Source organism: Oculina patagonica, chromosome 3 (assembly GCF_052425735.1).
Source record: "Oculina patagonica isolate OP01 chromosome 3, crgOcupat, whole genome shotgun sequence".
Classification (NCBI taxonomy): Eukaryota; Metazoa; Cnidaria; class Anthozoa; order Scleractinia; family Oculinidae; genus Oculina; species Oculina patagonica.
In genome coordinates this window covers 24,078,768-24,105,771 of record NC_135760.1, presented here as the reverse complement: position 1 = coordinate 24,105,771, position 27,004 = coordinate 24,078,768, and the positions used below count along the sequence as shown (strand labels likewise).

Here is a 27,004-nt window from a genome sequence, read left to right as displayed (position 1 = left end):
CAGACCCCCCTGCCCCCCCCCCCCCCCCATCACGGTAAACGGCCCTAAGGCACCCATATTGAAAATTTTTAAGGAGCTGCAGACAGTTTTTTTTTCTCAGTTATTCTAAATTTTTTAATTATGTCGTTTTTTCCCTCAGTCTTAACCGTAAAAATTTTGTTTTTATCACGCCTAAATTTGAGTAAACTTCATTTATCCCAAAACAGTGACTTACAATATCGGCCATGATAAACAGCTGACCTCTGACGTCACGCTTCAAGTGTCTTGTGACGACCGCCATTACTGAAACGAAAGTACTCCACTTCACTCTGCATGAAAACATCGTAGCGACTATTGTTTTATCTTGGGCAGATGATTATTGGAAAAACAGGAACTTGAGAAAGATGGGCGATTCCACTTAAAATTTTAAAGTGTTGATTCATGCTCCGAATTTTAATGTATTCTTTCGCATGAAGCGCATAACATTTATTCCCAGACGTGACTAGCATTGAAAATCTCATTAGAATGTTGATACAAAGCCAGGCATTTATGTGTTGAGAAATAACGAACTTATCACAAAGGGGAAAAATGGCTCTGCTTTGTTATCAAACTGTCGTTGTGCTGTGCTACGGCGTAAAGCAAATTCTGAATATTTTATTATACTATACTGAAGACTTTGCAGATTAAAACCACAACCACATAAGTATGAGTGCCATTTCTGCTAAACTTTAATAAAACGCTTTGGAAAATCTAGAAAGGTAAAAATTAGAACCGCCTTGTACAGCATAACAAACAGTACCACATGAACGTAAAGCTCGGTAGCTTTCATTTGAATGGTCACACATTAGTCACACACACATTAATCCACAGAAATACTTTTTGTTTAGTTCCGTTTATTTGTTTCCCTTGCAACAAATACATGGAAGGTCAAGACGATAAAGTTTGTAGTGATCTTAACGTCTTTGTATTTAAACTGACAACGAGTTGGGTATTTTAAAACGCGTATTTTACCTTTTTATGCATGGTCGTCGTTTTCTTGTTGTTTTGTAACGAGCAAGGGTGATCACAAGACTCGCTCGGATGGGCGTGACCATGTGACCATGTGATTTAGCTTTCATTTGAATGGTCACACATTAGGATTTCATTCAAAGATTTAATCTTGTAATCCACAGAAATACTTTTTGTTTAGTTCCGTTTATTTGTTTCCCTTGCAACAAATACATGGAAGGTCAAGACGATAAAGTTTGTAGTGATCTTAAGGTGGCTTAATACAGTTTTGAGAGGGCAAATCAGTCCAACCTTTAATTCTCTTGTACAATCTCCAGAAAAGTTTTGTCTTTCTCTTATCACTGTTTGTTACATCCTAAAACCATCTAATGCGATATTTGGAAAATACAAATGCTAATAAACGGCTTAAATCAACGGCCGAGTGCTTGTTGGGTATTTTAAAACGCGTATTTTAATTTTTTATGCATGGTTGTTGTTCTCTTGTTGTTTTGAAACGAGCAATGGTGATCACAAGACTCGCTCGGATGGGCGTGACCATGTGACCATGTGACCATGTGATTGACAGTGTCAATAACAACTGGGTTCAAAAGCTGACAATGTTGAGTTATGTATTGTTCTCTAAGGAATTGTTCCAAGAAACAGAAGAACATACTTGAAGGATATATAAAGCGTTGTGTTATCGTCTTGGCTTATTCATCGCTCAGTGTTCACGGAAGACAAGACTTCGCTTCTAGTACGGAGTAACAAGCAACGCCTTATCACAGTCAAATTGAAGTGAGAAAAGGGAGAGAGGTGAGATTAAACACTAGGTGTATCCATTTTATGAGGTTTTCTTTTTGATAAGCCATCTCAATTTTTTTGTAGAGAACTTCAGTCGTACTTTTGTTAAGATAACGATGGCGCATTTTCTCTTGATTTCTACGCTTACGGACATCGAGCGAACGACACGGAACTAAAACAACGTTTCTAACAAGGGTTTAAATTGTAGTGATGAGTTGTTTGTGAATTTTGATAAAACGAACACATTATTTGATAAAATGAACATTCATTACAGAGACAAGGTTTTTGATCTACATGGTGAACAAAGCGAAAGCGATTTCCTACGCACAGTCTTTTAGTTTTATTTTTCTCGTAAACTTCAATGACATGTCTGGTTTGTATATAGAGCTGACAATGCGGAACTGAAACATCATTTGGAACAAGGTTTTGAAGAGGGACGATGACCTGTTTTCTGAACTGATAAAGGGAACGTCATCGGAAGACAAAGCCCTCGATCTTCGCGCGCAGGGTGAACAAAACGAAAGCAATCTCCGGCGTTCATCTTTAAAGTTTTTGCTCGTAATCACCGATGTCATTACCTCGCAGGCAAGAAGTTCCTAAATACGTAGTGAAAAGAGTCGAAGCTAGTTGAAAAATATACAATTTTGATCAAGGTTTTTATCGTTTATTCTGGGTTTGGAATGCATATTGGAATCTCGTCTCATCTTTCGATTTCTCCTTCGCGTGAACTTGTTATTAAATGGAACCATCACATCGCTGAAGTTGTTAAGAAAGCTAGAAAACGCCTGTATTGTCTTTCCCAGTTAAAGCGTTCAGGCCTAGGTCCTAACGAGTTAGTACAGTTCTATCGTACCTGCATTCGCCCTATCACTGAATATGCCTGTCCAGTTTTCAATGAGAGTCTACCTGCGTATCTTTCTCGTGAGCTAGAAGCAGTGCAAAAGAGGGCGATGCGCATCATTTTTCCGTTTTTTACGTATGAAGAAGCGCTCGACAAGGCAAGTCTAGTCACTCTGTCAGGTCGAAGACAAGCCCTGACGGACAAATTGTTTAACAACATTTTAGATAACAATGACAGTAGACTGAGGAATTTACTGCCCCCACGGAATCTTAGTAGTTATAACCTCAGAAAGTCACGCCAGTTTAACCCTGTTTTTAAGACTAATAGATTTAGAAATAGTTTTATTGTCTCTAATGTACTTAAGTTTGGATTTTAATCACTCTTGTATAGTTCTTTAAATATTTTTACATTTTATCGTTAGTTTTTATAGCTTTATAAATTTGTAAATATGACATAATTCAACCTTTTAGGTTGCGAAGTTGTATTAATAAACTATCTATCTATCTATCTATCTATCTATCTATCTATCTATCTATCTATCTATCTATCTATCTATCTATCTATCCAGCCAGACTTCGCACAGCAGACCGTTAAAAGCAACAGTTACAGGGATAAAGATTTTAAAAACTTTGTTGAAAAACTTTGTTGTTAGCTTTTCTAAAATTACTTTTTTAAAATTCTCGCCGAAACATTGCTTCACTTCTCTGAAGCGAAACGCGAAGAAGTACTGACCAGACTTCCAAACAACCGGTTACCTAGTTTTGAACACAGAAGGAGCAAGCATTTCATTATATGATTGTTTAATAATAGCCGAAGCTTGTTTATTTAAAAGCTCGCTCAACAACAAAAGGCACAAAAGATAGTTTTACAACTGTAAGAGGCAAATCTAACCTGTAAAACGTCCAGTGAAATCAGCATGTGATTACCAGTAATCACATGATTTCGAGTGCAAGCACGAGTACATTTACAAGTGCTTATTTATTCCAAATTGCACGAGAAAAATCATGTGATTACTTGATTACTTATAAAAACTTTGTTGTTAGCTTTTCTTTTAGGAAACAATTTTCGTTAACGTAGCGTGATGGAAATTTTGGCTCCGCTGCCAAAAACGGCACAACCCCCAAACAAAGTTTCTCTTCTCAAACCTTCTTACACAAATGAAACGTTCAAATGTACAACTTTGCTTTTTTATGCCATTTTAATCGCAAATCAAGTTAGATTTAAAAGATTCTATTGTACTATATGTTTCCTTTTTCACTGGATCAATTTGAAATTGTTAAATTTCTTTTAAAGGGTGGAGGCTTTGATCGGCTTTGAAATTTGTACCAGTAATCACATGATTTCGAGTGCAAGCACGAGTACATTTACAAGTGCTTATTTATTCCAAATTGCACGAGAAAAATCATGTGATTACTTGTTAATAATATACAAGCGACAATTTCGGTCACGCTTTGATAATTTTCGTGACAACTTCAGAGTAGCGCCTGGCTAAAAATGTTGACGTGTGAATTCATGCGTAAATATTAATTCACTCTCTGGAAGTGCTGCATGAAAAGTTTTCAGAACAGTCTTTTGACTCTTTTCGCCGTTGAATTTGAAGAATGTGAATGACAAAGCAAGGAAAAAATTCCTAAGGTTCTGCTGCTGTTCTTGGCTGAGAGGTATTTTTTGGTACGTTTTATCCGTGCTGTGTTTGTGTTCGCCCGAACAGAAATCAACCTCAGTTCAACACATGTTGCTCTAGCTGACAAATTAGTCAAACTAGAATACCGAACTGAAATACTGAACTATAAAAATCTACCGAACGGATTTTCTTAGTACAGATGAGCACTCTGCTACAACTCCGCATTGCTACCTGATTTCACTGGACGTTTTACAGGTTAGATTTGCCTCTTACAGTTGTAAAACTATCTTTTGTGCCTTTTGTTGTTGAGCGAGCTTTTAAATAAACAAGCTTCGGCTATTATTAAACAATCATATAATGAAATGCTTGCTCCTTCTGTGTTCAAAACTAGGTAACCGGTTGTTTGGAAGTCTGGTCAGTACTTCTTCGCGTTTCGCTTCAGAGAAGTGAAGCAATGTTTCGGCGAGAATTTTAATTTACTATCGGCCGTCGGCCGTGAGCTTATTTCGAGTTTAGTTTATGTCTTGTCCTCTTTTTCTTTTTGATAATTCTACGTCTTTTACAGTAAGTAATGTTTGTTGTTCTTCTGTACTTTGCGTCGTTTTCAAGTCTTTTAATTAAAATTGCGTTATTAAGTTTAAATTTTGTCTCACTTTCGTCCGCCATTTTGTTTGTTCAAGATGTATTTTTCATGAGGCTGTTGTCAATTACACCGTTTTGCACTGCCAATTACACTTTTTGCACTGCCAATTACACGTTTTGCACTGCCAATTACACTTTTTGCACTGGTTTGGGATAAATTGACGTGTTCTTAGCCAATCAGAATGGAGAAATTGCTGCTTGTATATTATTAGTAATGTAACACCTTAAAATTTAGTGGAGAAAGTTGAGATGCAAGAATATGGATTGAAAAACAAAAACAGCGACAATTTATTTCTTGTCTTACCTAGCACGTGATCACTAGTATCTGCCAAAGAAACAAAAGCTGCAGTAAATAGCGCTCAATATCCCCTTTCGTAATGTTTTCGGTTTTGCGGCCCATGCGCCGAAATAAGCGTATTATCGATAATTAGATTAACAGCTTTGATTTGCGCTCGTTGTGGTCGACTTGGATTGTGGTCTTCGGAAGTGGCAGAACATATAACTTTGCGGTGTCCAAGTTTTTACCACGGATGTAGAATTTTAGGATTTGATTCGCATGAAGGGAAACATGGCGTACCCTATTGTGACATAACAGAAGCGGGGTTATGGCTCCTGGCAGAAGAAATTTTGAAACAGCTTTTCAAAAAGATTCCTGAAGATTGAACGTTGCAAAGTCTAGTTTTCACATTTTGACTCTTTTAGAGTCGAGACGAGAATACAGTAGAACCCATGACCTTCCGCACACCGGTCGGATTTAACCACTGAGCAACAGGGAGACACGGGACGAGCTAGACTGTTTACCATTCTAGGTTCATTTGACACGCGCCCAAAATGCTTTCATACTGTTAGGATCGGCAATATCGAAATCGTCCTTGGAGACAGAAAGATGGAAATTTAAAGCTCGGTAAAGGAAAAGGCAAAGATGTAATTTTCTGTTGTATATTTTCACTTTAGCTTGTTACCTTTTAGAAAGAATCTTTGTAAGAGTTAATCGTTTCTATATCTTTATTTTAGCTTTTAAAAAATTGACGCTTGAAATTGAAGTCTCAAAACTTCGTTTCAATACTATTTTTATTTTCATTTTATTTTTATTTTTTTTGTTCTTTCTCGTACGCAAGGGTGCATCCGTTGTCAATTGATAATCACCCACCGTTTCTACGGATTCTGTGACGTGGTCTTCTATAAAAGTGACTGATCTATTCTCACTGAGTGCTACACTGTAAACGTACATTGAAGAAAAGCGGAATTAAACAGAAAAAGAAAGAATTATACTAACTTGATTTCCTTTTTCTCAAAGTGAAACAAAGCTAATACCCGACGAAAAAATCCATTTGACACGTTTATAAAGCCAACTGACCCTACTGACTTACGTTAGATATACTTCTCGCTTCATCATACCGTATTTTAATAGCGGATGTTCGCTAGGCTCGATTCAGAAAGCTCCAATTGGCTGCGTTAAAGACCTGGCCGCATTTATGCCACATCAAAATCTCCTATTCAGGAGTTTCTGTGGGAAAAGAAAGCAGAGTTAATCAAAAAAGCCACGAAAACAGAAATGTTTTCAGGTCTTCTATTACATGTTCATCCGGCAGAGAATACCTCAATCATATAATTCGATTTTCTAGCAATCACAGCAAAGTTGTTCTACTACATTATACGATATTTCTTATCCTCTTGCATTTCATCGTTATACGCTGACACTTTGTTTTCCTTTCGAACTGGTTAACTGTTTTAGCTTCCACGAAAGTGCAGCGAAATTTACTTCCCTGTATGTTACAAGGATGTATGAATTACGGTCAGTAAGTATTTTCCGGGATGGCCTCTTATGACGAACTAGCAAGTCACGTTTAACAAACTAGCGAAACTAAATTAAACATGATACATCACCCTCGCTGACGCATGTTTTCCTAGAATTGCGATTGTTCCTTTTTTGTCACTTTTGCTGTCGCTCTTAAAAGGTCTTGCCAGTGTTAAGTCACTCTGTTTTAGCCGGAATATTTATTCATGACTATTCATTATTAAAAAATCTTTTCATTGTTCGTCCTTTCCTGGGCCGGTTATTCCGGGTTACTTTCGAGTATCCAATATTTATTTTCGAGTCATTGCTAATTACTCATTTCTCTGAGATGTCTTAATTACAATCTTGCTTAGAAAATTGAAACATTTAGTTTTTTTAAGATTTCGGGCCGGTATTCTAGGTTCCACCCGTTTCAATTTCCTGTTGAATTTTTGGACTATTCTGGGCTACAAAATCGAAAGAGCTTCTTAAGACCTCTTAACGACGTCTTGAAAACAACAAGAAAACACTAAGAAGCCCAAAGGAAGTACGTATTGCAGGTATTGTAATAACGGAACAAAGGATTGCGTGAACTGAAATAGACCCCGACGGAAAACGCTTAGGTCAACAATTACTCAGAAATTGGTCTCCTATGCAAGCTTGCTATGTAGCTGCGTACGGTTCAATTATTACTGATTAACACTGTGCAGAAATTGCTAGGTCTGGAACTCACAATCAAATGAAAATGTTTGAATATGATAAGAATCGCTACTGATAGCTTGCTGGAAAATGTCATTCGGTTTGCTGCGCGTTAACAATGATGTAATCAGTATAACATAACGTCGTCTATCAGCTGACGGGCGGGTCAACCACTTAGCTGACCTTATAAACGTCTTTGCGGTATATTTAAAATGATCACGAACGTGCTTGAATCTAAAACAAATTTTTCGTTTTAAATGCAACTGGTTATACGACACAACAGTTTTTTCTACATCTTAACTGAGAAAAATGTTCTTACACCTGAGTTTCTTCTCAAAAAATATTAACAAGCCGTTAAGGCTCTAATCGGCCGTAACGGAGACCTACCTTCATACAGTAACAATATAAAATTATAAATTTAGTAAAATCGCAAAAGGTATTTTCGTTTGAAATTCGTGTACGTGGGTTCGTATAAAAAGTGTTGGGTTATCCAGTTTTGAGCTGGACGTAATTGGGTGAATAAAAGTAGGAAGTATAAAAATAACAACGTTCCAGTGCGCCTAAAAAGGAATTGAATGAAAAAGGAAACTGCTATTATTATTTATAACTATTCACTCGACTGGCAAGAACAATATCTCAAGAGTGAGCTTTGCAGCGAAATATTGTTTTGGTATTTGCACAACAAACACACTTGTTGTCATCAATTTGTTTTAAGCTAAAAATCATCTCCGTCGATGCAGATTCTTCCTACTTTTAGTGGTCTTTTGTAATGTAAGTATAATTATTCACCCACACAGCATCAAGGTGGCAAACGAGGGCCCATTGTAGCGGACACATTATTGCTCATGATGTTTTCTTGGGCGAGAAAACGTAGAAACACAAATGTTGAGCGCGCGCGAAAACGGGGAAACATTCGTGTCCGCGACAATGTGTTCGCAACACTGTGTCCTCGTTTGCCGCCACTTTTAAAAGCTTCAACTGAGAGGTTCATGTGAATTAATTATTAATTGCTGAGACTCGACGATTGTTAAACTCGCCGGCAGTGTCTTTATCTGAGAGCGTCTCCGCGTGCCGAAAGATTTCAACTGTTTATTTTTTTCTTCACAATGTTCTGAAACTAGAACGTAATGAGATTACGTAACGCAAATTTCTTGATTATTAATTGAAGCAATTACTGACGCTTTGGGCGTTGACGCTTCACAAGAGTATATAATAAGATTAATGATTATTTACGTATCTATTTCATTCAGAACTGAAAGTAAAAGTTCAAGATGAAGATTCATGGATATGAAATTGGTAGCGGAGAAGGTTTTCCGGAAATCGATAATGCGGCACTCACTAAAGACGGTGAGTTCGACGAGGTCATAGAGACGATTGGACTCAATCCTGTCAAGGAAATAACCCAGGGACAGAGAGGTATTATTATGCATGCTTTAATGTAAAAAAAGTATACAAAAAAAACCCAAACATCTATTATGCTCACTTAACGCTGGAAAAGTCAAGAACCCAATTCATAGCCGCTTTTGGTTTGGCACCTGATTGGCTGGAAAAACGACATATTTGTTCTTATTGGCTTACCCAGTTGCACGTGCAATTTGAATCAATGAAAGTTCAGCAAATGTATATCAAAGTAAACAAAGATAACTTTTGACAGCCTAACGAAAATTGTTTTATCGGCTAGGAGTGCATAGGTATCATAGCAAATGAGAGAGATTAAAAGCTCCCATCAGAGGGGGTTTTTAGGGAAAATGGAAAACGGCTCACATGTATTCCAGATTAAACTGAGTGAGCTACTGAGAACTGTTTCTTTGTCGGAATTGTTTCAACACCGTTGGCTCAGTTTTGAATATTGTCTTCTTTTTATTAGTCTGTCCAGTGACTCTGGCAACCCAAGGGAAATGTCCGTTCAGTGGCGCAACTGGAAATTTTGAAATAAGGCCCCAAGAACCACGGTATTTGAGGCTGAAGAATTGGGTGGAAGGTTCGCAAGCAGTGGATACTTTACATCAAAAGGCATATAACGTAAGTGACAATTTTCAGTTGTGAGCCTGTTTCTTCTTACTCTTCGGCAATCTTCGGAAGGCTTCTTGTCATCTTCGGAAATCGTCGTGAGCCTTCGGTTCAACTTAAGAATCTTTAAATGTTCTCGGGTGATCTTCGAGAATCTTCGGAGTAATTAATTTATTGCCGATGGCGATTTCCATTAAAACATTACAAAATTAGTAGCAAACATGACGTCATCTATATCTTCACGATATTTCTCAGTGAAAGAAATCCTTAATTTCGACAAATTTTTGCCTTAAAATGTTGTTTTGGATACTTCTGTTACAGTGAAATTGCATGAAACTGCTTAGAAATCTTACATTCAGAGGGAAATCAGCCTATATTTGGAGAAATTTTCTTCTGAGGTTGACCACTGTAGAACTACTGTTCTCTTCCTTCGACTTATCGACTCTTATTTATAACTCCTCGTTAGCCTCTCCACTGCACCAATGGCCGATGCACAGGATCAGTTATGTACCCGTATGGAGGAGAAAGCCCTACACCCAGGGCTTATGGGATACCAAGACCTGAAGACGAGGTCAAGATTCATGCCCAGGACTTTCTCCAGCAGTACTACTCCGCCATTAACCTGTAAGTACCAGATAGACGATTGACATTTGTTTGACTACAACAACCACTTTTTCAAGAACGAAAGCGATCAAAATTTTAGTCCGGTTTTAAGTTTACTGTTGCTTCTTGGCATTTGCAGTTGCGATAGTGACGAACACAAAAACAGGCTGGCCGAGGTCTTCAAGACAATCGAGGAGACTGGGAACTATGACTTGACAGAAAAGGAATTGATCTTTGCCGCCAAGACTGCCTGGAGAAATGCCCCGAGATGCATCGGGAGAATTCAGTGGAACAATCTACAGGTATTGTGTTATAAAAATCAGTACTCCAACTAACATCTTCACGGGTCATATAATTTAAGTATACTTTTATCTTCGTGTTGCTTGCAATTGTTGTAACCCAAGATATTTGGAATTACCAATGTAAGCCAGTGTTCTTAAAAGACCAAACAAAAAAGACCAAGAAAGCATGCCTAACATTTTTAAAAGGAAAGTAACCAGCAATAGATTGAAAAATCGATTCTGATGATCAGTTTTCGATATCTTGCGTTTCCTTCAATAATTATCATCGTGACCAGTTGATCGTAGCGGGATCAGTTACGTAGCAGCTCTTGTATGCTTGTCATTCTACTGGTCCTCAAGTGTAGCAGTTGCTATTGGTTTGGGGAGCCAGGAGCATTGTTCCTATTCTATTGTTCTCTCAAAGGGTAGCGAGCTATTTGTGTGAGATCTCCGCTGCCCGACTCAGCGGGATTTTTCTAGATTATGATTAGAATCGACTTTTGATCCACCTTCACCGTAAATCAATGATAATACGATAACGGTTTTAATTTTGACTTGCTATTTTGCTTGTAAAATGATGCTTTCAATTTATCTTATTGGTACTTAATTTCGTGGGTCTTTAATAAAGCGTTTCTCGCGCTTGTAAAAAAAATCGCGAAATTAAAGACCCGCGAATAAAAATCCTCGCGAAATTTAAACACGCGCAATTAAATATCCATATGGAAAATTTAAATCACAGAAAAAATGATCAACGTGTAATAAAACCAACACATACAGGATATGTATCGGCAAAAACACAAATTATTTAAGGGTTTAACATGTAAGTTCCATTTTGTATCTTCTGTTGTGAAATAACGTTAATTTGCAAAGATTTTACACATGGAGTTGAGAATGTAGCTATCATCTTTATCTGAATTGCTAGATTCGTACAAATCCCTTAATATCTTTCGTGCTTGTTCCAGTTTATCTAAACATTTAAAAAAGTTCACAATTTTTGAAAATTAAAATAAAGTTGAGAACGCTCGAATTGGAAATTTAATGCCCCTTTTTCATCTTGCCTATTGAAATCGCAAAATAAAACCCCGCGAAATACTGTCTTGCCAAAATCGCGAAATTAAGTACCAACAAGGTACGAGCTGAAAGCACATTTGCGCATGAAGATTTATCTAGTAAACTTACAATCCTGAAGTAGCACATAGCGTCTCTTTGGGCTTATACCTTGTAATAAATGGCGCTACCTCAGGGTCGATTTTCACACATTTACTGAACCCGATTTTCAACTTCCTCCATTCACTCGGAAGAGCACTGGAGCATGAAAATGATGGGATTAAATCTTGGCTAGTACCATACGAGATACTAACCTAGCGTTTCTTTACCAGATATTCGACGCTCGCCACTGTACGACCGCAAAAGAAATGTTCGAGGCTCTTAAGATACATCTGGAGTACGCGACTAATGGTGGAAACTTGAGGTCTGTTATTACTGTTTTTCCGCAAAGAAAAGAACCAAACAAGGACTTCCGGGTATGGAACGCTCAACTGATCAGGTACGCTGGGTACGCACAGCCTGATGGGACAGTGATTGGCGACCCAGCGAATGTGGATTTCACCGAGGTAACTTTTTTTAATTTTTAATTACAACACTAAAGGTCTACTGAAAATTCACAGCGGTCAAACGCAAAAAATGACGTCACGTCAGTACGGTGAAAGAAAATTTTAAGCTGGGAAACTCAGTGGAGATCAATTATCACATTTTCCATCCATAAGCTGCGTATAAACCTTAACTTTCCAGGGACAGCGTTAACTTTTGGTTTTAAAGCGAAAGCTTTCGGAAAATTTCAGACTTTGTATGGAGAATTTTGGCGCGAATTGCACAGGAACTGCGCATGCGCGGGGCGTTTGACCGCTGTGTGTACTTACAATAGGAAGGTAATTGCCGAGGTAACTGCTGATTTTCATCTAGCTACAAACATGCAAGTATCTCTTTTTATCAGTCAATCTACAATCGTAGACTATAAACATGGTTAAAACGATTGCAAAAAAGACCTTTTTAGAGCAGTTCTACATAAACTTTGTAAAATCGATAAATAAATGTTTTATAGACTCTCCCTTTTTAATGTTCACCCTTCTTGGAACAATTTTTGCGTAACGGTTACTTGAAAGTTAACATGGAGATCAATGAGGGGGAAAGCGGGAATATAAGTAGCCATGCCAACACCTCTGTTCAATTCATGTTAAAACACAGTTTGCTATGGGTCTCGTCCTTTCTCTTTCTATGCCATTCAAAATTGAGTTTCCGTTTGTCATGCCTGTACTTCTAATTCTCTCCCTTCACATTTTAGTCTTACGTTTGCATCTCTTCAGTCCTTCGTCCTCCGCTCTCCGTTCTTAGTTCTCAAAGTCCCATCTTTACACGGATTTACTTGTTTCGTTGTGCCTGCTTATTGAATTGTGTTTTGTTTCTCAGATTTGTCAATCGATGGGTTGGAAAGGCAAAGGTGGCAGTTTTGACGTTTTGCCCCTAGTGTTGCAAGCCAACGGTGAACCTCCCGAGATCTTTGACATTCCTGAAAACCTTGCTCTTCAAGTGAACATCAAGCACCCAAAGTAGGTGATATCGGTAACACACTTCTTATTCCTACTCAGTAGTCTTTAGGAGACTAAATCATCACTTGTACATGGCGTTATTCTAAGGGTATCTTGATGATATATTTTACCAGGTATCCTTGGTTTGAGAAACTGGGTTTGAAGTGGTACGCCCTGCCAGCGGTTTCCAACATGATGCTGGACGCGGGAGGACTGGAATTCACCGCTGCACCGTTCAATGGATGGTACGTTTAATACTGATTTCATACTATTTTGTTTTCATTCCTTCGATGACAGTTCCCTCCCTCTCCACCCCTGAAAAAACCTGTCCATGTTGTTGCACTTTCCTATAAAGGCGGGAGTAAACGTAAATTTGAGTGAAATTTTAAGAGGTTTTAAGGAGGGATAAAAAAAAAAGAAAAAAAAATTGGAACACCACCAGACAGTTGCCCCCTACGTAAGAGCACTCCAGGTTGTCAAGGGGACTGTCTGGTGTCCGTCTACCAATTTTAAACTTCAAATTCTAATTTTAAAATCACATTAAATCTCCAATACTTATTTCTCTAAATGTTTCTAATCCTTTGAGCAAAACTCCTCCCAAAAATCCCTAAAAATCACCAAAAATTTACAAAACACCGCAATACATAGTTAGGTTCGTGTAGTGAGCAGGGATTTTTTGAATTGCTTAAAACGCCTTCAGGTGTAACCCTTCCTTAACCAGTGTTTGAAGAGTGAAAGTAAAACGTGTGAAATTCAGACCCTTTTGACCTGCTGTATTGTCAGATTTCACTGTGAGTTATGTTTTTCCCTCTAATGATGAGATTGTCTAAGATTGTCTTGATGAACCACTAAATTCTCAGAACTATTTTTAATCGAAATAAATAACAGCCAGTTAGGAGAATTCATTATTCAATCTTGGTACTGAAAGTGTTATACAACACGTTTCAGGTACATGGTAACAGAGATTGGAGCTCGCGATCTGGGAGATCAGCAGCGCTACAATATGTTGGAGGTGAGTGACTCTGGACTGTGTAACGCAGACGCTTTTCGTGACATGTTGTCACGCATGATCATGCAGAAAGAGACAGACAACGGGTGTGATAAATAGAGGATGATCTTCGCTTGGTGTGATTTTTTCTTCCTTTTAGAAATTTTAGTCGAGCTATAATCAAACCACTTCCAGCCTAGTGCTCACTAAACCTAACCCAAAGAAACAATTTCCTGCGAGAAAATAAATGAACTTCGAAGTAGACAAATCAAGGTAGTTGAAAGCCCCATATTATAGTGGGACACCTTAGGGCCAGGACCATCACTCAGTGTCTTCTTATGGCAGAAGGTCTATTGGAGGTTACAAATGTGCAGCGTCTGAGACCACGGGACCATGACTCGAGATCTCATTGCGAGAAGGTGTCCCAAAAAATGCTTGACTGTACATTCAAGTTAATCTACAAGTACCTACTTTTTTATGGAAGATTTTCGATTACATCGACATGGACATATAATCAGCCATGAGAAAAAAAGATCAAAATTGACAATGTTTAACGATTGTTACACATAACAGTCTTGCGACTGACAAACCTGTGGCCCCTTAGATTCCCGATCGAATTGGAACTTAGAAGTGATGGTTTTTGTGGAGGGAGGGAAACCGGAGAACCCGAAGAAGAACCCTGGAAGCAAGGCGAGAACTAACAACAAACTCAACCCACATATGACGTACGGTCCGTGATCCTAACCCGGCCACATTAGTGGGAGGCGAGCGCTCTCGCCACTGCGCTATGCCTACTTCCCAATGAGCATGCAGTTATGAAGTAGCAGTTTTGTTCTTTTTCTGATTCCAATATTGTTGTTTTTAGGTAGTAGCCAAGAAGATGGGATTAGACACCAAGAGTAACGCATCCTTGTGGAAGGATTATGCAATGGTTGAAATAAACTATGCCGTCATGTACAGCTTCCAGGTAAAACTGAGTCACTTTTGCCAAGCCCTTAACGTTCCTGTGCAAGCATACGCTCATAATGTCACACGCGTAAACATGAGGAGTTTTGTAATATTGATCATCTGATGACTAGCGAAAATGTAAGCAGTGAACTTCTCTTGTCATTGACATATTTCACTTTTTTTTTTTGTAAAGGCCGCTTTTTATGTCATCGCTTTTGATCACTGGAGGTCATAGATTGTAGTCGTGTATTTGCCCAAATCGCACCAAATCTTTACAGGGTCCTTCCTCGAAGTATCTATCCGTCCAGGGGTAGTAGCAATACTTCTAATCGCTTTTTGCAGCAGAAACCGGCGTTTCTATTTTATGAATTTCTGATTCGGAGTTCTTTAATGTGTTGTATTTGTTTCCTCTGACCCAGTGGATTGTAACAACAGACTTTAACCAAAGCTTAACTTTTCATGGGATAAAAAAAAGTCATTTTCATATACTTTGTGGTTGCTGTTGTTTTGGGCACATGTTAGGTGAGAAACTTAATGAGTCCTTATTGTTTCGTTAGGAAGCCGGCGTTACTCTCGCTGATCACCATTCAACCTCAGAATCATTCATAAAACATATGGGAAAGGAGGTTAGTAAATTTACGCCAATGTTTCAAAATTGAAGAAGTTAAGAGTGGCTAAACTGCAACTAGGCGTATCTGTTGCACTAGTTAGCCTTACACAACATGTTATCATGTCATACAAGTCTTGTAGCACCACAAGCAAGTTAACATGTTTTTAAAAAAGATCAAAAGCAAGAAAACGTCTTAAATCGGCTTTGGAAAGTTATTACAGAGTCAAAAAAAGAAGAAAAAAAAAGCAAGAATTGCTGATTGTGAAGTTCCGAATTTTTTTTAACAGGTCAAGATGCGGGGTGGCTGCCCAGCCGACTGGGTGTGGATTGTTCCTCCAATGTCTGGCAGTGCCACGCCTGTCTTTCACCAGGTGCGTTCATACTTCTACTTACCTACTGTCATACATTGCCTTTAATGTTAGTTCACAGAATTTAGTGCCCGGGTATATCAAAAACAACATCTTCGTGTTGATGGAATTTTAAACTCGCTTATTACGCTTTTGTAACAGTTATAACGGCGCGGAGCGCTGAGCGCTGCATTTTTTTGCTCGCGTTATCGACGATCTTGAAGTTTGCGTAGAGCCAAGTGGCCCATACATTAAGAGAAGATAGGAGGTCTAAAACATAGCCATGCAATATTGCTTGCGGCTCAAAGATTTTCCTTAAATACTTCTTTTTTTTTTTTAAATTAGGAAATGCTGAACTACGTTTTGAAACCGAGCTATGAATATCAGGTAACAAAGTGGTCATTTATTTGTTCGTTTTAGAAGCTAAGATATACAGTCACTGTCATTTAAACTAACGACAGATTTTTTTCATTTATAAACAGACAGATCCGTGGAAGGTTTACAGTTTCAATGGAGAACCCAAAAAGAAAACGCCCTTCAAAACTGTGGCCAAGTAAGTTCTTTGTGTTGATTTGTAACCTTGTGTTTAGTTAACGTACGAGAAACAATTGACTTCTTTTTGACAAAACCTTGTGAAAAAAAACTCTTAGTGCCTACGAATATTTATGTCCACTCGAAAAATGGACACCACTGACATCAGGTCACCTAGCAACCTTTTTGGCTGAAAAAGAAAGGTCCGTTAACTGCAACTAATTTGACCAGAATCACCTTTGATTTGGTAACAGAGTCATGAATTAGTTCACACTAAATAGTTTTGTTGTGTTCTCTTTGCAGGGCTGTGCGTTTCGCTGCTTTTCTCATGAGAAAAGTTTTGTCTAAACGCAAGAAGGCCACCATCTTGTTTGCTACAGAGACTGGCAGATCAGAAGGATTCGCTCGGAGTTTGGCCAAGCTCATGTCGCACGCCTTCGACGTTAAGGTTTGTGCCGCCGCAAACTTATATAAGATGATTGGCAAGAAACTCGAGCATTGTTTTGGATTTTAAGCTAACAAAGACTGTTTTTATCTTTCTCTAGGCTTTGTGTATGGATGAATACGAGCATGCACAGCTCACTCAAGAGACCCTCTTGTTTGTGGTCACGAGTACGTTTGGCAGCGGAGAATCTCCGGAGAATGGTGCAAGCTTCTCTGGCTTCTTACAAAAAATGAAAGAGAGCACTGAAACGAACCCCTTGAAAAACCTCAGGTAAGCGGCGGATCCCTTAATACGTGGTGATGGCATGATCAGTCGGTCCAAATATGGGTTTATGATTGATCAATAAAGTTGTTTGATGTCTCGAGGGCTGAAATGGCCTATTTTCCTGTGATAATTTTAACCAATCACATGCTTTAATTTGAACTCATTTATTCATTTAATACCAAAAATGATTATTTTCTTCTGTAGGTATTCCGTATTTGCACTTGGTTCCAGGAACTACCCCACTTTTTGCGCTTTTGGTCATTACGTAGATGACCATCTGGGGGAGCTTGGAGGACAGTCAATTCTGACGATCGGGGAGGGGGACGAGCTGAATGGTCAGGACGAATCGTTCAGAGAGTGGGCTAAAAATGTCTTTAAGGTAATATTAATAACAAAAGCACCCTTTTAATTTGTACCTTGTACGAAGAGCGTTTAGCTTTACCTTAACCGATGCTACTTTTTAACATGGCTACGCTGCTAAAAGGAAAATGAAGCTTATTTTCGATTTGCGCTAAGTTTGTATTTAACCAGGTTCGTAACTGAATCTGTTCCAAACGTTTTATAGTTAATTTTGAAATATGAGTTAACTCCGGCAAATTGAAACTCAAAAAACTGCAATTTCTATTACCCCTGTCGCGCGATCTACAATTGTCGTGAAACGTCTCTGACATTGTAAAGAGATGAGAGATCTTCTGTTAAGAAATCCGATTAGCCCTGGGACGACAACTCGAAATGCTAGTGAATGACTGTCTTACGTTAATTTTTTCCAAGGATTCACTCACAAAAGAAAGAAAAAACTGTCGAGACATTTGCTCCCCTCAATATACAGGCCTAATAGTAATCTAACTGAGCTGATGTTTGATTTCAGGCGGCCTGTGACTCGTTTGGTGTGAATGACGAAGTTGTAAGCAAAGTTGTTAGTGCGTCGCTGAAGAACATGTCAACCGGCTGGAGCCCAGGCCTCTACCGCTGGGTGGAAGAACGCAAAAAACCGTGGGACCTGTGTTCTAGTAAGTACATAGAGTTACGAAATATCAGTGCATATTTAATACAATACTCAATTGGTCGTTTTTTGTGTGTTTCTGTAGATCTCTCCAAGACGTACAACAAGACTGTTTGCCCTGCAAAGGTCATTTCAGTGACTGAACTTCAATCGAAGGATTCGGGGTATATATAATACAAACAACATTTTTTCCTTGAAATTTTTACGTAGAAGACTCTTTACACGTTTGACACATTAGACCCAATAATCTCGGACGAGACTGTTGAGATAATTTGCTAATTCCCACTAATTTTGCCGTCACCACAGCTCATATCTTTCCAGCTCCCCCTCCCCCATTCCAATGTTGTTAATGATGTCGTGTTATGGAAACAAAGCCAAGTGAATTGCAAACCCCATGAAACAACATTGAGTTGGGGGAGAGGGAATAACACATTTTTAACCAGCTTGCAAGTCAAGACATTCGCGAAAAATCCGTGAAATGCGTTTGTCTCAACTGGTTTTGTCCAAGATTGTAGAATAAGATCTCATCCGTGTGTGATTATTTTTTATCCTTTTTCTGTTTCCTTTTGCTTTTTTGTCAGTCGTTCGACTATCTTGGTTGCCCTGGACACCGTCCAAAGAAAAGAACTTGCCTTTGAACCAGGAGATCACCTGGCTGTATTTCCCGCCAACAAAGCCAGTCTAGTGCAGGACTTGATTGACATGATGCACGAGAAACCTGATCCAAACCGGCCAATCACGGTTGAAGTCGCTCGAGAAGATCCAGGTAAAGACCCAAAATCTCAATATTTGTAATTTTTTTTTTATCAAACAAACTTATCAATACTAGAGCGGTTTTCACTAAAGTATAGAAGTAATTCGCGTTTGCTTTCGTTTTGCATTTCTACACTTACGCTATGTTTACACGGGAACGGTCCGGAACGGAACCGGTCCGATTTTCGGACCGGATAGGCCTTCTGTTTACACGGGACCATTCTAGAAGGCGCGTTTACACGGACCCGTCAAAAAATAAGTCCGGACCTGACCATAGGCGCCTATGGCCCCGTTTTGATTTGACTGTTTCTCTACAAAAGTGGTTAGGTCCGGACCGTTTTTGTGACGGGTCCGTACCCAAATTTCTCTGCCGTGTAAACGCGCCTACTGATACCGGTCCGGATCGGATCCAAAACTGGGCCTGCAAAATAGCAGGTCCAGTTTTGGATCCGTTCCGGACCGGTTCCAGCACGGTCCCGTGTAAACAGAAGCCGATCCGGTCCAGTCCGGTTCAGAACGGTTTCGGACCGGTCCCGTGTAAACGTAGCCTTAGTGATTGGTTTAAAGAAACTCGCGCCACTTTCTTATCCAATCCGAAGTAAAACCAAAACCAGTCGTAACTGGCTCACACACTTCGTTTTCCCGCCCTTCGCTCCGGCTACTTGAATTCCTTACAAGTTTTGAAGATTGTCTGTGCCCTTTGTGATTGGCCAGAGTAATTACTTTGGTTTTGGTTTTACGACACTAATAAATAGGAAATCGCTCTAAAAGCAGTACACTTGTTTTTATAGCCAAGCCAGGTGGATCGAAAGTGTGGGAACCTTTCAACCGGCTTTCCGTAGCGTGCACTTTGAGGGACGCTTTAACAAGATACCTTGACATCACGAGTATTCCAACACCACAGATGCTCAGCTACCTGTCAAAGTTGGTACGTTTATTAAAAAACCTTGTCAATATTGATATTAGTAAACTAACAGAAGGAATCTAGAGAACTTTAAGGTTCTAAGCTCAAAATATTAAATCCCTTTACATATTGCCATACTTCTTACAAAAAGGCGTTAGTAAGCTCCTTACTCAGTCTTGCAACAGAAGGTCACTTTCGGCAAATCTCCTCGAAGATTTTCCATTTCTTATTGCCAATCGAAAAACAGCACAAGCATCCCGAACGTTGTCACGTCAACATCGCGTCATACATTTACGTCATGTTGCTAGGCAACTTCTGTAATGATTATGGCGAGCTCATTCTTTTGCTGTCAAAATATGGTACTTATTCCCCCGCTCGGACTGCGAATAGCCAGAGACACAAACACTCTTTCAGTCAGCTTAAGCTAAATTGCTGACATTCTTTTTACGTCATTGCAGGCAACAAGCCCATTGGAGAAGATGCAGCTTGAAACACTCGGCAAGGTAAAAAAAAGCAATGTCTAAATATCAAAGCGTTTAGTGATACTTTTTGATAGCCTAAATACTAAACAAGACGTCATTCTTCTTTGCTCGAAAGAAGTCCGATATTCGGCCTGAAAAGATAGACAGATAACGTAGCATTGCAGAGATCGTGCAGTGTCTTTGATTGAGTGTTTCTCGGTTTTGAATTTTCGCACCCGAAGAGGGACATCTGTTTACTATGGACTAACTATATGTCCGATTCTCTGATTTGTTATCAGGGTGGATCTCGGTACGATGACTGGGCCTTAAAGAAAGAATGCAACATTGTCGAAACCCTGATGGAGTTTCCCTCCGTACAAGCGACCGCTGACTTGTTGCTAACGCAGCTTCCGGCTCTGCAACCGGTAAGTCTACGATGCAACGTAATTCACCTTGTTGTTTGTTGGGAGCTCAACTGTAGAAACTAACATGAAATAGCCACGCTGAGAGATTTTAAACGCAACAAAACCTACAACATTGTTGACCGAATTTTCGGTTGAAAATTCTTCGTGTTACACTCTCGCGATTGAATCTTAACCCAACTATTTTGTATTAAAAATTGTCGTTAATAATTGTCTCGTGTAATATCACCTTTAATAATCGAATAACTCAATTAGCGAATTTCGATTTTTGCGAAGCGGCCATAATGGGTCGGAAAACTGGAATATCCTATTGTACTCCTTTTTTGACTTTTTTTCAAAACTAATTTGTTTCGAATAACAAAATGTTTTGTGAAACATTTGAGAAGAAAAATAAGTGACAAGAACGACGTTTGGCGTTTCGATGACTCCATTTCTAACGTATTTTTTCTCGTCTGCAGAGATTCTACTCTATCTCCTCGTCACCCGTTGTTCATGCCAACGAAATTCACATCACAGTGGCAGTTGTTGAATACAACAAAAGAGGTAAGAGAAAAATCCAACAGAACGGTCTTTCAACGATAACCAATTCGAAACTAATTACTTTGTTTTCGAGTTTCCCTGAGCTTAGTTTAGTTTTCTTCTGACCTGTGTCCAGGTTTTGCCTTTCTCCTGTGAAGACATCTGAAATCAGAGCCAGAGGCGCTCCCTTTTATAACTTTCTGCTCGTTTTTCTTGTGCACACGAACAGTTTTTGCAGCTTGGCAAGTTATACTTGACACTGGCGTCTCCTTTTTCAACAAGGAAATTTGTTATATTTTATCTATGTCAAAGTAACTGTTCTTGTGTGTAACCAACGCTTATTTTGTTTTTACAGGAGGTCAAGGTTCCCTTCATCACGGCGTGTGCTCCACGTGGCTCCAGGGACTGAAACCTGCTGACACGATACCTTGTTACATCAGACAGTGAGTTGAATATTTAGTTGCTTTGGGCCTGGGTACGAGCACAAAAATACAGCTAAGAAACTGAGGTGCTAAATCCTTTCATTATTTTTTTAGTGCCCAGTCCTTCCACCTTCCCGCTGATGGCTCGGTCCCGGTGATCATGGTAGGGAATGGGACGGGCATTGCACCTTTCCGCTCCTTCTGGCAACAGAGGATGTTTGATATCAGCAACAAATGCCCGCCAGAATCAGCAACAGGCAGACGACGATGGGGAGACATGTTTCTGTTCTTCGGCTGCAGAAACTCGCGCCTTGATGACATTTACCAACATGAAACTGAGAAAGCGGTGCAAAGCAGAGCTATCACTAGCGTTGGTACAGCGTACTCCAGACAGGAGGGCAGGCCCAAGGTACAGACTGCACAATATCGGGTCATATAAGTTTCATCGCGCATTCAGATTGGCTAGAGCCTGCGAACAGGCTGTCTGCGCAAAACTTGAACAAGGAAGTTGCTTGCGGGCTAAATAAGTTAAAATATTTTAATTGTGAGACGGTTTTTAAAACTGTTGTTACAGAGTTTGATATTTAAGTCTACATCCACAGCCTTGCTTCCTTCTGTTGATGAACTCAGCAAGCCAAAAGATTGTTATATTATTTTTTCTCGCGAAAAATTCATTTGTTTAGATCCACGATATTTTCTAACTAATTTCGCGGGTAATTTACTAACACAGAACTTTAACATGGCTATGAACATCACGCGTGCAGGGTACAAATTATGTGTGGCTGTTAATTAATCGTTATACGTCAGAAGGTCACAAACTCCTTCAAAGTTGTTAAAAACGTCTATTTTTAAGAAGTTACAAGAATTCTTATGGCGTGACAATGATTCTTTTTTATTTACAGCAATACGTTCAAGACCTACTGAAGGAGGATGCTTCTAACATCTGTGACTTGATAATCAACGATAATGGACACGTGTATGTGTGCGGTGGTGCTGCTATGGCTGAGGACGTCAGCAAAACTTTACAGGTACTTGTTAAGGTCCAAACACAACCTGTAACATTCCATGCAACATTTTGCACAACAGTTTCGCTTGACGTGACCACCCGCTGCAGCTTTTTCTCAGCAAGTTCTGGCGACGGCATCCATGTTAAGTAACCAAAAGGAATGAACTGTAGATGGTGGATACACGTTGAAGTTGTTGCGCGCAATGTTACAGAAGCAGAAAGTGATTGCAGGATTGAACACTCGTTACAGTTTAGACCTCGCGCGCATCATTTGGTCAGTGTAATGAAGACAAAGTAATTTTGCCATCAATGAGCAAAAATGAAAAAAAATAGGTCATGTATTAATGAATCAAAAGTCAGCAATTTTGTTTTAGCGCACATTTACATTTGTACCGTGCAATGCGAGTTATACGCGGAATAGGTATTCACTCCGCCTAAACTACTGTTCTTAGAGGGTTTTAAAGCGTTAACCCAGTCGCCTCTCTTTTCGTTAGAATTGGCTATAGACGTGCCAGCGAGTCACTCTTTATATTACAATACTAAGCTGGCTTTTTCTTGCTACATTTTAAACAGACCTTGATAGCTGATCGCCTGAATTTGTCTTCCGACGATGGTTTGGAATTCATCCGCAAAATGAAGGTAAATATTTTGTGACAAACGTGTTCCCGTGAATCCTAGGCACTTTTATATTGTTAAAGTCGGCACACACTAGGGGACAAGTCGCAGGAACTTGTCGCAGGGACTTGCTTCGGGGAAAAGTTCCCCAGTGTGTACTAGTACTTTGCATCAAAATTCCAGACGCAGGGACCACATTTTTGGTCTTGCGACTAGTCCCACGAATTAAGCTGGTTTTATTTCTGGGACTAGTAGCAGGGACCAATAGTCCAACAAATCGGTCAATTTTCTAGTGTGTACACACTAAGGGATAAGTCCTTGTGACTATTTTTGACTAGTCCCCTAGTGTGTGCCTAGCTTTAAGCAAACAGGTGACAGGGACAGAGAAGACCCTCAACTGGGAGACATGGTCTTTATGTACCACCAAATTCTCAGAACAAACATTAGGAGGCATATAAGGCAACCTGTAAGGAGAATTAAGATTTTTAGCCCAGGACATTCACAAAAAGAATTTGATGAATTGACATCTGAGAAGCCGAAGTATTAAAAGATCGTAAAAACTGACTACATGATAAAAATAGTTAATGCTTACCGATCTATTAAAAGGTGGTTAGTTTCTTTTATAACCTTTTTAATCTTCTTTTTCAGTCATCAAACAGATATCATGAAGATATATTCAGTGTCCCTCAGAGAAACAAAGAACCAAAGGATACAAGGTAATTAAATAATTTATAAAAATAATTATTTGATCATTTTTATTCTGTCATATTAATGCTTACATTATTTTATAAGCTCTCTACACTGTGAAAACTAGAGATAAAATATTTCAAAATCCTAATTTCTCTTTTAACAGATGGATTACATGTTACGCAAACATGTTAGTTGCATGTTACGCAAACGCTGCCTTTTATGTAGTTGTTTCCAACATAAGTAAACGCCCCTTGAACAGAAGTATTTCACAGTCTTTATTACTTCTAAATACTAGTTATGCGACGCTTTCGAGTGGTATACTATGGAATATCCCACGAGTCACTTGTATTTTCTCGGTATACACACGAGCCTTTAGGCGAGTGTGTATGCCAAGAAAATACAAGTGACAAGTGGGATATTCCATAGTATACCACGAGAAAGTGTTGTGTAACTATTTTATACCATGCCATAGAAAATACGCTTACTAAATTTCGTCGAGAATACAGTCGCAGCGCACTATGGGAAGGTTGGGTTGAATACCGTCGAATATACAATGGCTTTCCTGTATTCTGATTGGCTGTATTTTCTATGGCATGGTATAAATACTGATATTTCACGATTTTAATTTTGGATCACACTCAGATAAATCAAGATAACACTGAGTCTCAAAAGCTAAGTAACAATTTATTACTGACATAAGTGACGTTAAAGATATTTCATTTCTTTTGTTCTCAGAGACCAAGCTAAGGAAAGGGCGCTATGAGGTGAATCATAACAGGCCTTCTGCATCAAATAAATCACGTGGCTATAAAATTATAATAAATGGTACTAGCAAGGAAAGGGTGCTGGGAATCAAAAGAGAATGTGAAAAAAAGCGATTTGTCAGAATTTTTTCTTTTTTTGTTCGTGAAATAAAACTTTAAATGTCTCGGAATTGAGTGTAGCTTACATGTAGTTCTCATTGACCTTTTAGTACAAGGCAAACAAGTACAATACATACTAGTTTTTAGTTGATTTTTTGGCTTCTTTTGTGAAGGCATTGTAATCAAGTAGTAAGGCCGGTGTCTGCCGTGATGTTTCGTCCTAGAAAAAATCGTAAATTATTTTTGCATTGATCCAGGTGCATAAAGCAGTTTTCATTTGAGTGTCGTGAAAACAAACCAAAAGCGAATACTCTGGCCGATAAAAAAGAACACAGACAGTTCTGTGAACCAAACGCAAACGATCCAGTGAACCAGTTGAACTCGAAAGCAAATACAGGTAGCCGGCACGAAGCGCGGGAAAACATGTGTGAGCGAGTCACGATTGGTTTTGGTTTTACTTCTGATTGGTTGAGAAAGTGGCGCGAGTTTTCAAACCAATCTTTAATCTCTAGCGTTGAAGGAAATACAATTAACTTTCAACACTCAATTGAAAACCGCTCTAAATGAGTAAATATAAATATAGTAAAGAAAAGCATAAATACAAAGAAATGACTACCAGCGAATTGTTGTTAGGGAACCTTCACAAAAATACTGTAGCTGTGACCTGCGATTGACTTGCATTCCATCACAAGTGGAGAGTGGCAATACTCCTATTCGTGGGGAGCTCCAGTATGTTTTTTTGAGGGGGGAGGGGAGGGAATCGGGAGTGAGATGTTCTAGTACCATGTGTTATCATTGGCATGTCACGTGGCCAATTGATGCTCAAGGCCTGTCCAGTGACGTCACAAGATACTCCGAGTATCACTGGACGCACTGGATATAGCTGTAGTAAACCGGCTGTAAATGGAGTAGAACTTGAAATACAATACAATACAACAACAATATATGTTTATAGTGGTCATGCACTTAGCTTCATATCTCAACGATATAGCTAGTTTACAGGCATGCCACTGAAACAGAGGAAACAAATATTTTTAAATAACCATAACAAGGTTAAAAATCCCAACTGGCAGGAGGCAGACCAGTTGGCTATATACAAAGCGTGGTCGAGGATTTGAACTCGGGACAACCGAGAAACAAACCCAGCTAGTGGAAAGGGCAGGTCTTGAACCGGGGACCTCCAGATTACAACACAGCGCCCTTAACCACTCGGCCACGCTTGCCTCCACAAAATACGTAGACCTTTAATTTCAAAGAGTAATCAACACCTGATTTCTCCCTACCATAACAATACCTTGTCAAGCTGACAGGATAAGAATAAAAAGATTCATCAACTAGGTTATTTAGCAACCTCATTCTATTTTTTAGCTTTTTTAGAGGAAGTGTCACGTTCTTAACTCATTGGATAGTTGAAAATTAAAAATATATATTTTAGCGTAAGTTAAAAAAAATTGAAATATGTACGAAAATTTTAATATTTTTTTTGCAGCTGTAAAGTTAATGTTGCAGCATTATTAAGTTTTTAATTTTAACTCCACTGTAGTTTTGGAGTTTAATATTACGTAAGCAGTCGTCTTAACATTTGTTTTGAGAGTTTTGACATCGTAACATCTTTGTATGGAGGAAGAGGGAGGGGAGAAGATATTTTCTACCATAAATGACGCGAACTGAGAAGTTCAACTGTAATCCAACGGTTTAATTACTTTTAAACCTTTTCACTCTCAGAGTCAAACAAGAGTCAATTAACATCGTTTCCCTTTGAATTAAAACTTATTTAGCATTACTTTAAGTAGCTTTAAGACAGTGTGCCATTTTCAAACTCAATATTTTAATATTTTTCAATAATTTTATATCTTTGCTATCAATTAATTTTAGAACTATATAAGAAAAAGGTTTAAAATAAAGTAACAATATCATTCTATTGTTTCTTTCTGCGTTTTATTTACAAAGCTATAACCAGGTACCCAGTACGCAGCACGTGATAGGATATCCTCCTTTTCATGGAGATATAAACGCCTGAATATTGGAACAATAGAAATTTGTTAATGAGTTAAAAACAGCCCAAACTGACCACTTTCAAGGTGGACCATTTTGCTCATTAACGAATTTCTGTCGTTTGAATATTCAGAGAGGATTTTCCCTGGGTGTAACAGACTTGTGAAATCGAACACTTGCACACATTGGACACGTAAACACACCCTTTCAAACGCGCACATAATTGTCCGGAAAATCCTCCTTTTGAAGGACATATTGACGCCTGAATATTAAAACAATAAAAAATTGTAAATGAGTCGAAAACAGCCCAAACTGACCATTTTCAAGGTGGACCATTTAGCTCATTAACGAATTTCTATTGTTTCAATATTCAGAGAGGATTTTCTCTG

General features: G+C 38.9%; 2 protein-coding genes across 2 annotated transcripts in view; both read left to right on the top strand.

Annotated features, from left to right (window-relative positions):
* The first annotated feature begins 1,610 nt into the window (after nucleotides 1-1,610).
* On the top strand, nucleotides 1,611-26,543 carry LOC144647106 (nitric oxide synthase 1-like). Its single transcript, XM_078506861.1, has 30 exons — nucleotides 1,611-1,779; nucleotides 8,601-8,766; nucleotides 9,218-9,372; nucleotides 9,827-9,984; nucleotides 10,103-10,265; nucleotides 11,624-11,857; nucleotides 12,711-12,850; nucleotides 12,964-13,074; nucleotides 13,778-13,841; nucleotides 14,683-14,784; nucleotides 15,323-15,391; nucleotides 15,663-15,746; nucleotides 16,068-16,109; nucleotides 16,205-16,275; nucleotides 16,557-16,701; nucleotides 16,799-16,968; nucleotides 17,167-17,341; nucleotides 17,831-17,972; nucleotides 18,051-18,129; nucleotides 18,547-18,731; nucleotides 19,510-19,646; nucleotides 20,081-20,125; nucleotides 20,383-20,508; nucleotides 20,964-21,048; nucleotides 21,380-21,467; nucleotides 21,561-21,855; nucleotides 22,349-22,474; nucleotides 23,026-23,091; nucleotides 23,716-23,783; nucleotides 24,493-26,543. Exons 2-30 carry the CDS (start codon nucleotides 8,622-8,624, stop codon nucleotides 24,518-24,520), a joined length of 3,498 nt encoding a protein of 1,165 aa, XP_078362987.1. The 5' UTR covers nucleotides 1,611-1,779; nucleotides 8,601-8,621; the 3' UTR covers nucleotides 24,521-26,543.
* LOC144647108 (nitric oxide synthase, inducible-like) overlaps nucleotides 1,671-27,004 on the top strand; it is a 62,632-nt gene continuing 37,298 nt past the window's right edge. The window contains exon 1 of the mRNA XM_078506863.1: nucleotides 1,671-1,703. The gene's annotated coding sequence lies outside the window, so the exon portion shown is untranslated. The remainder of the gene's footprint in view (nucleotides 1,704-27,004) is intronic.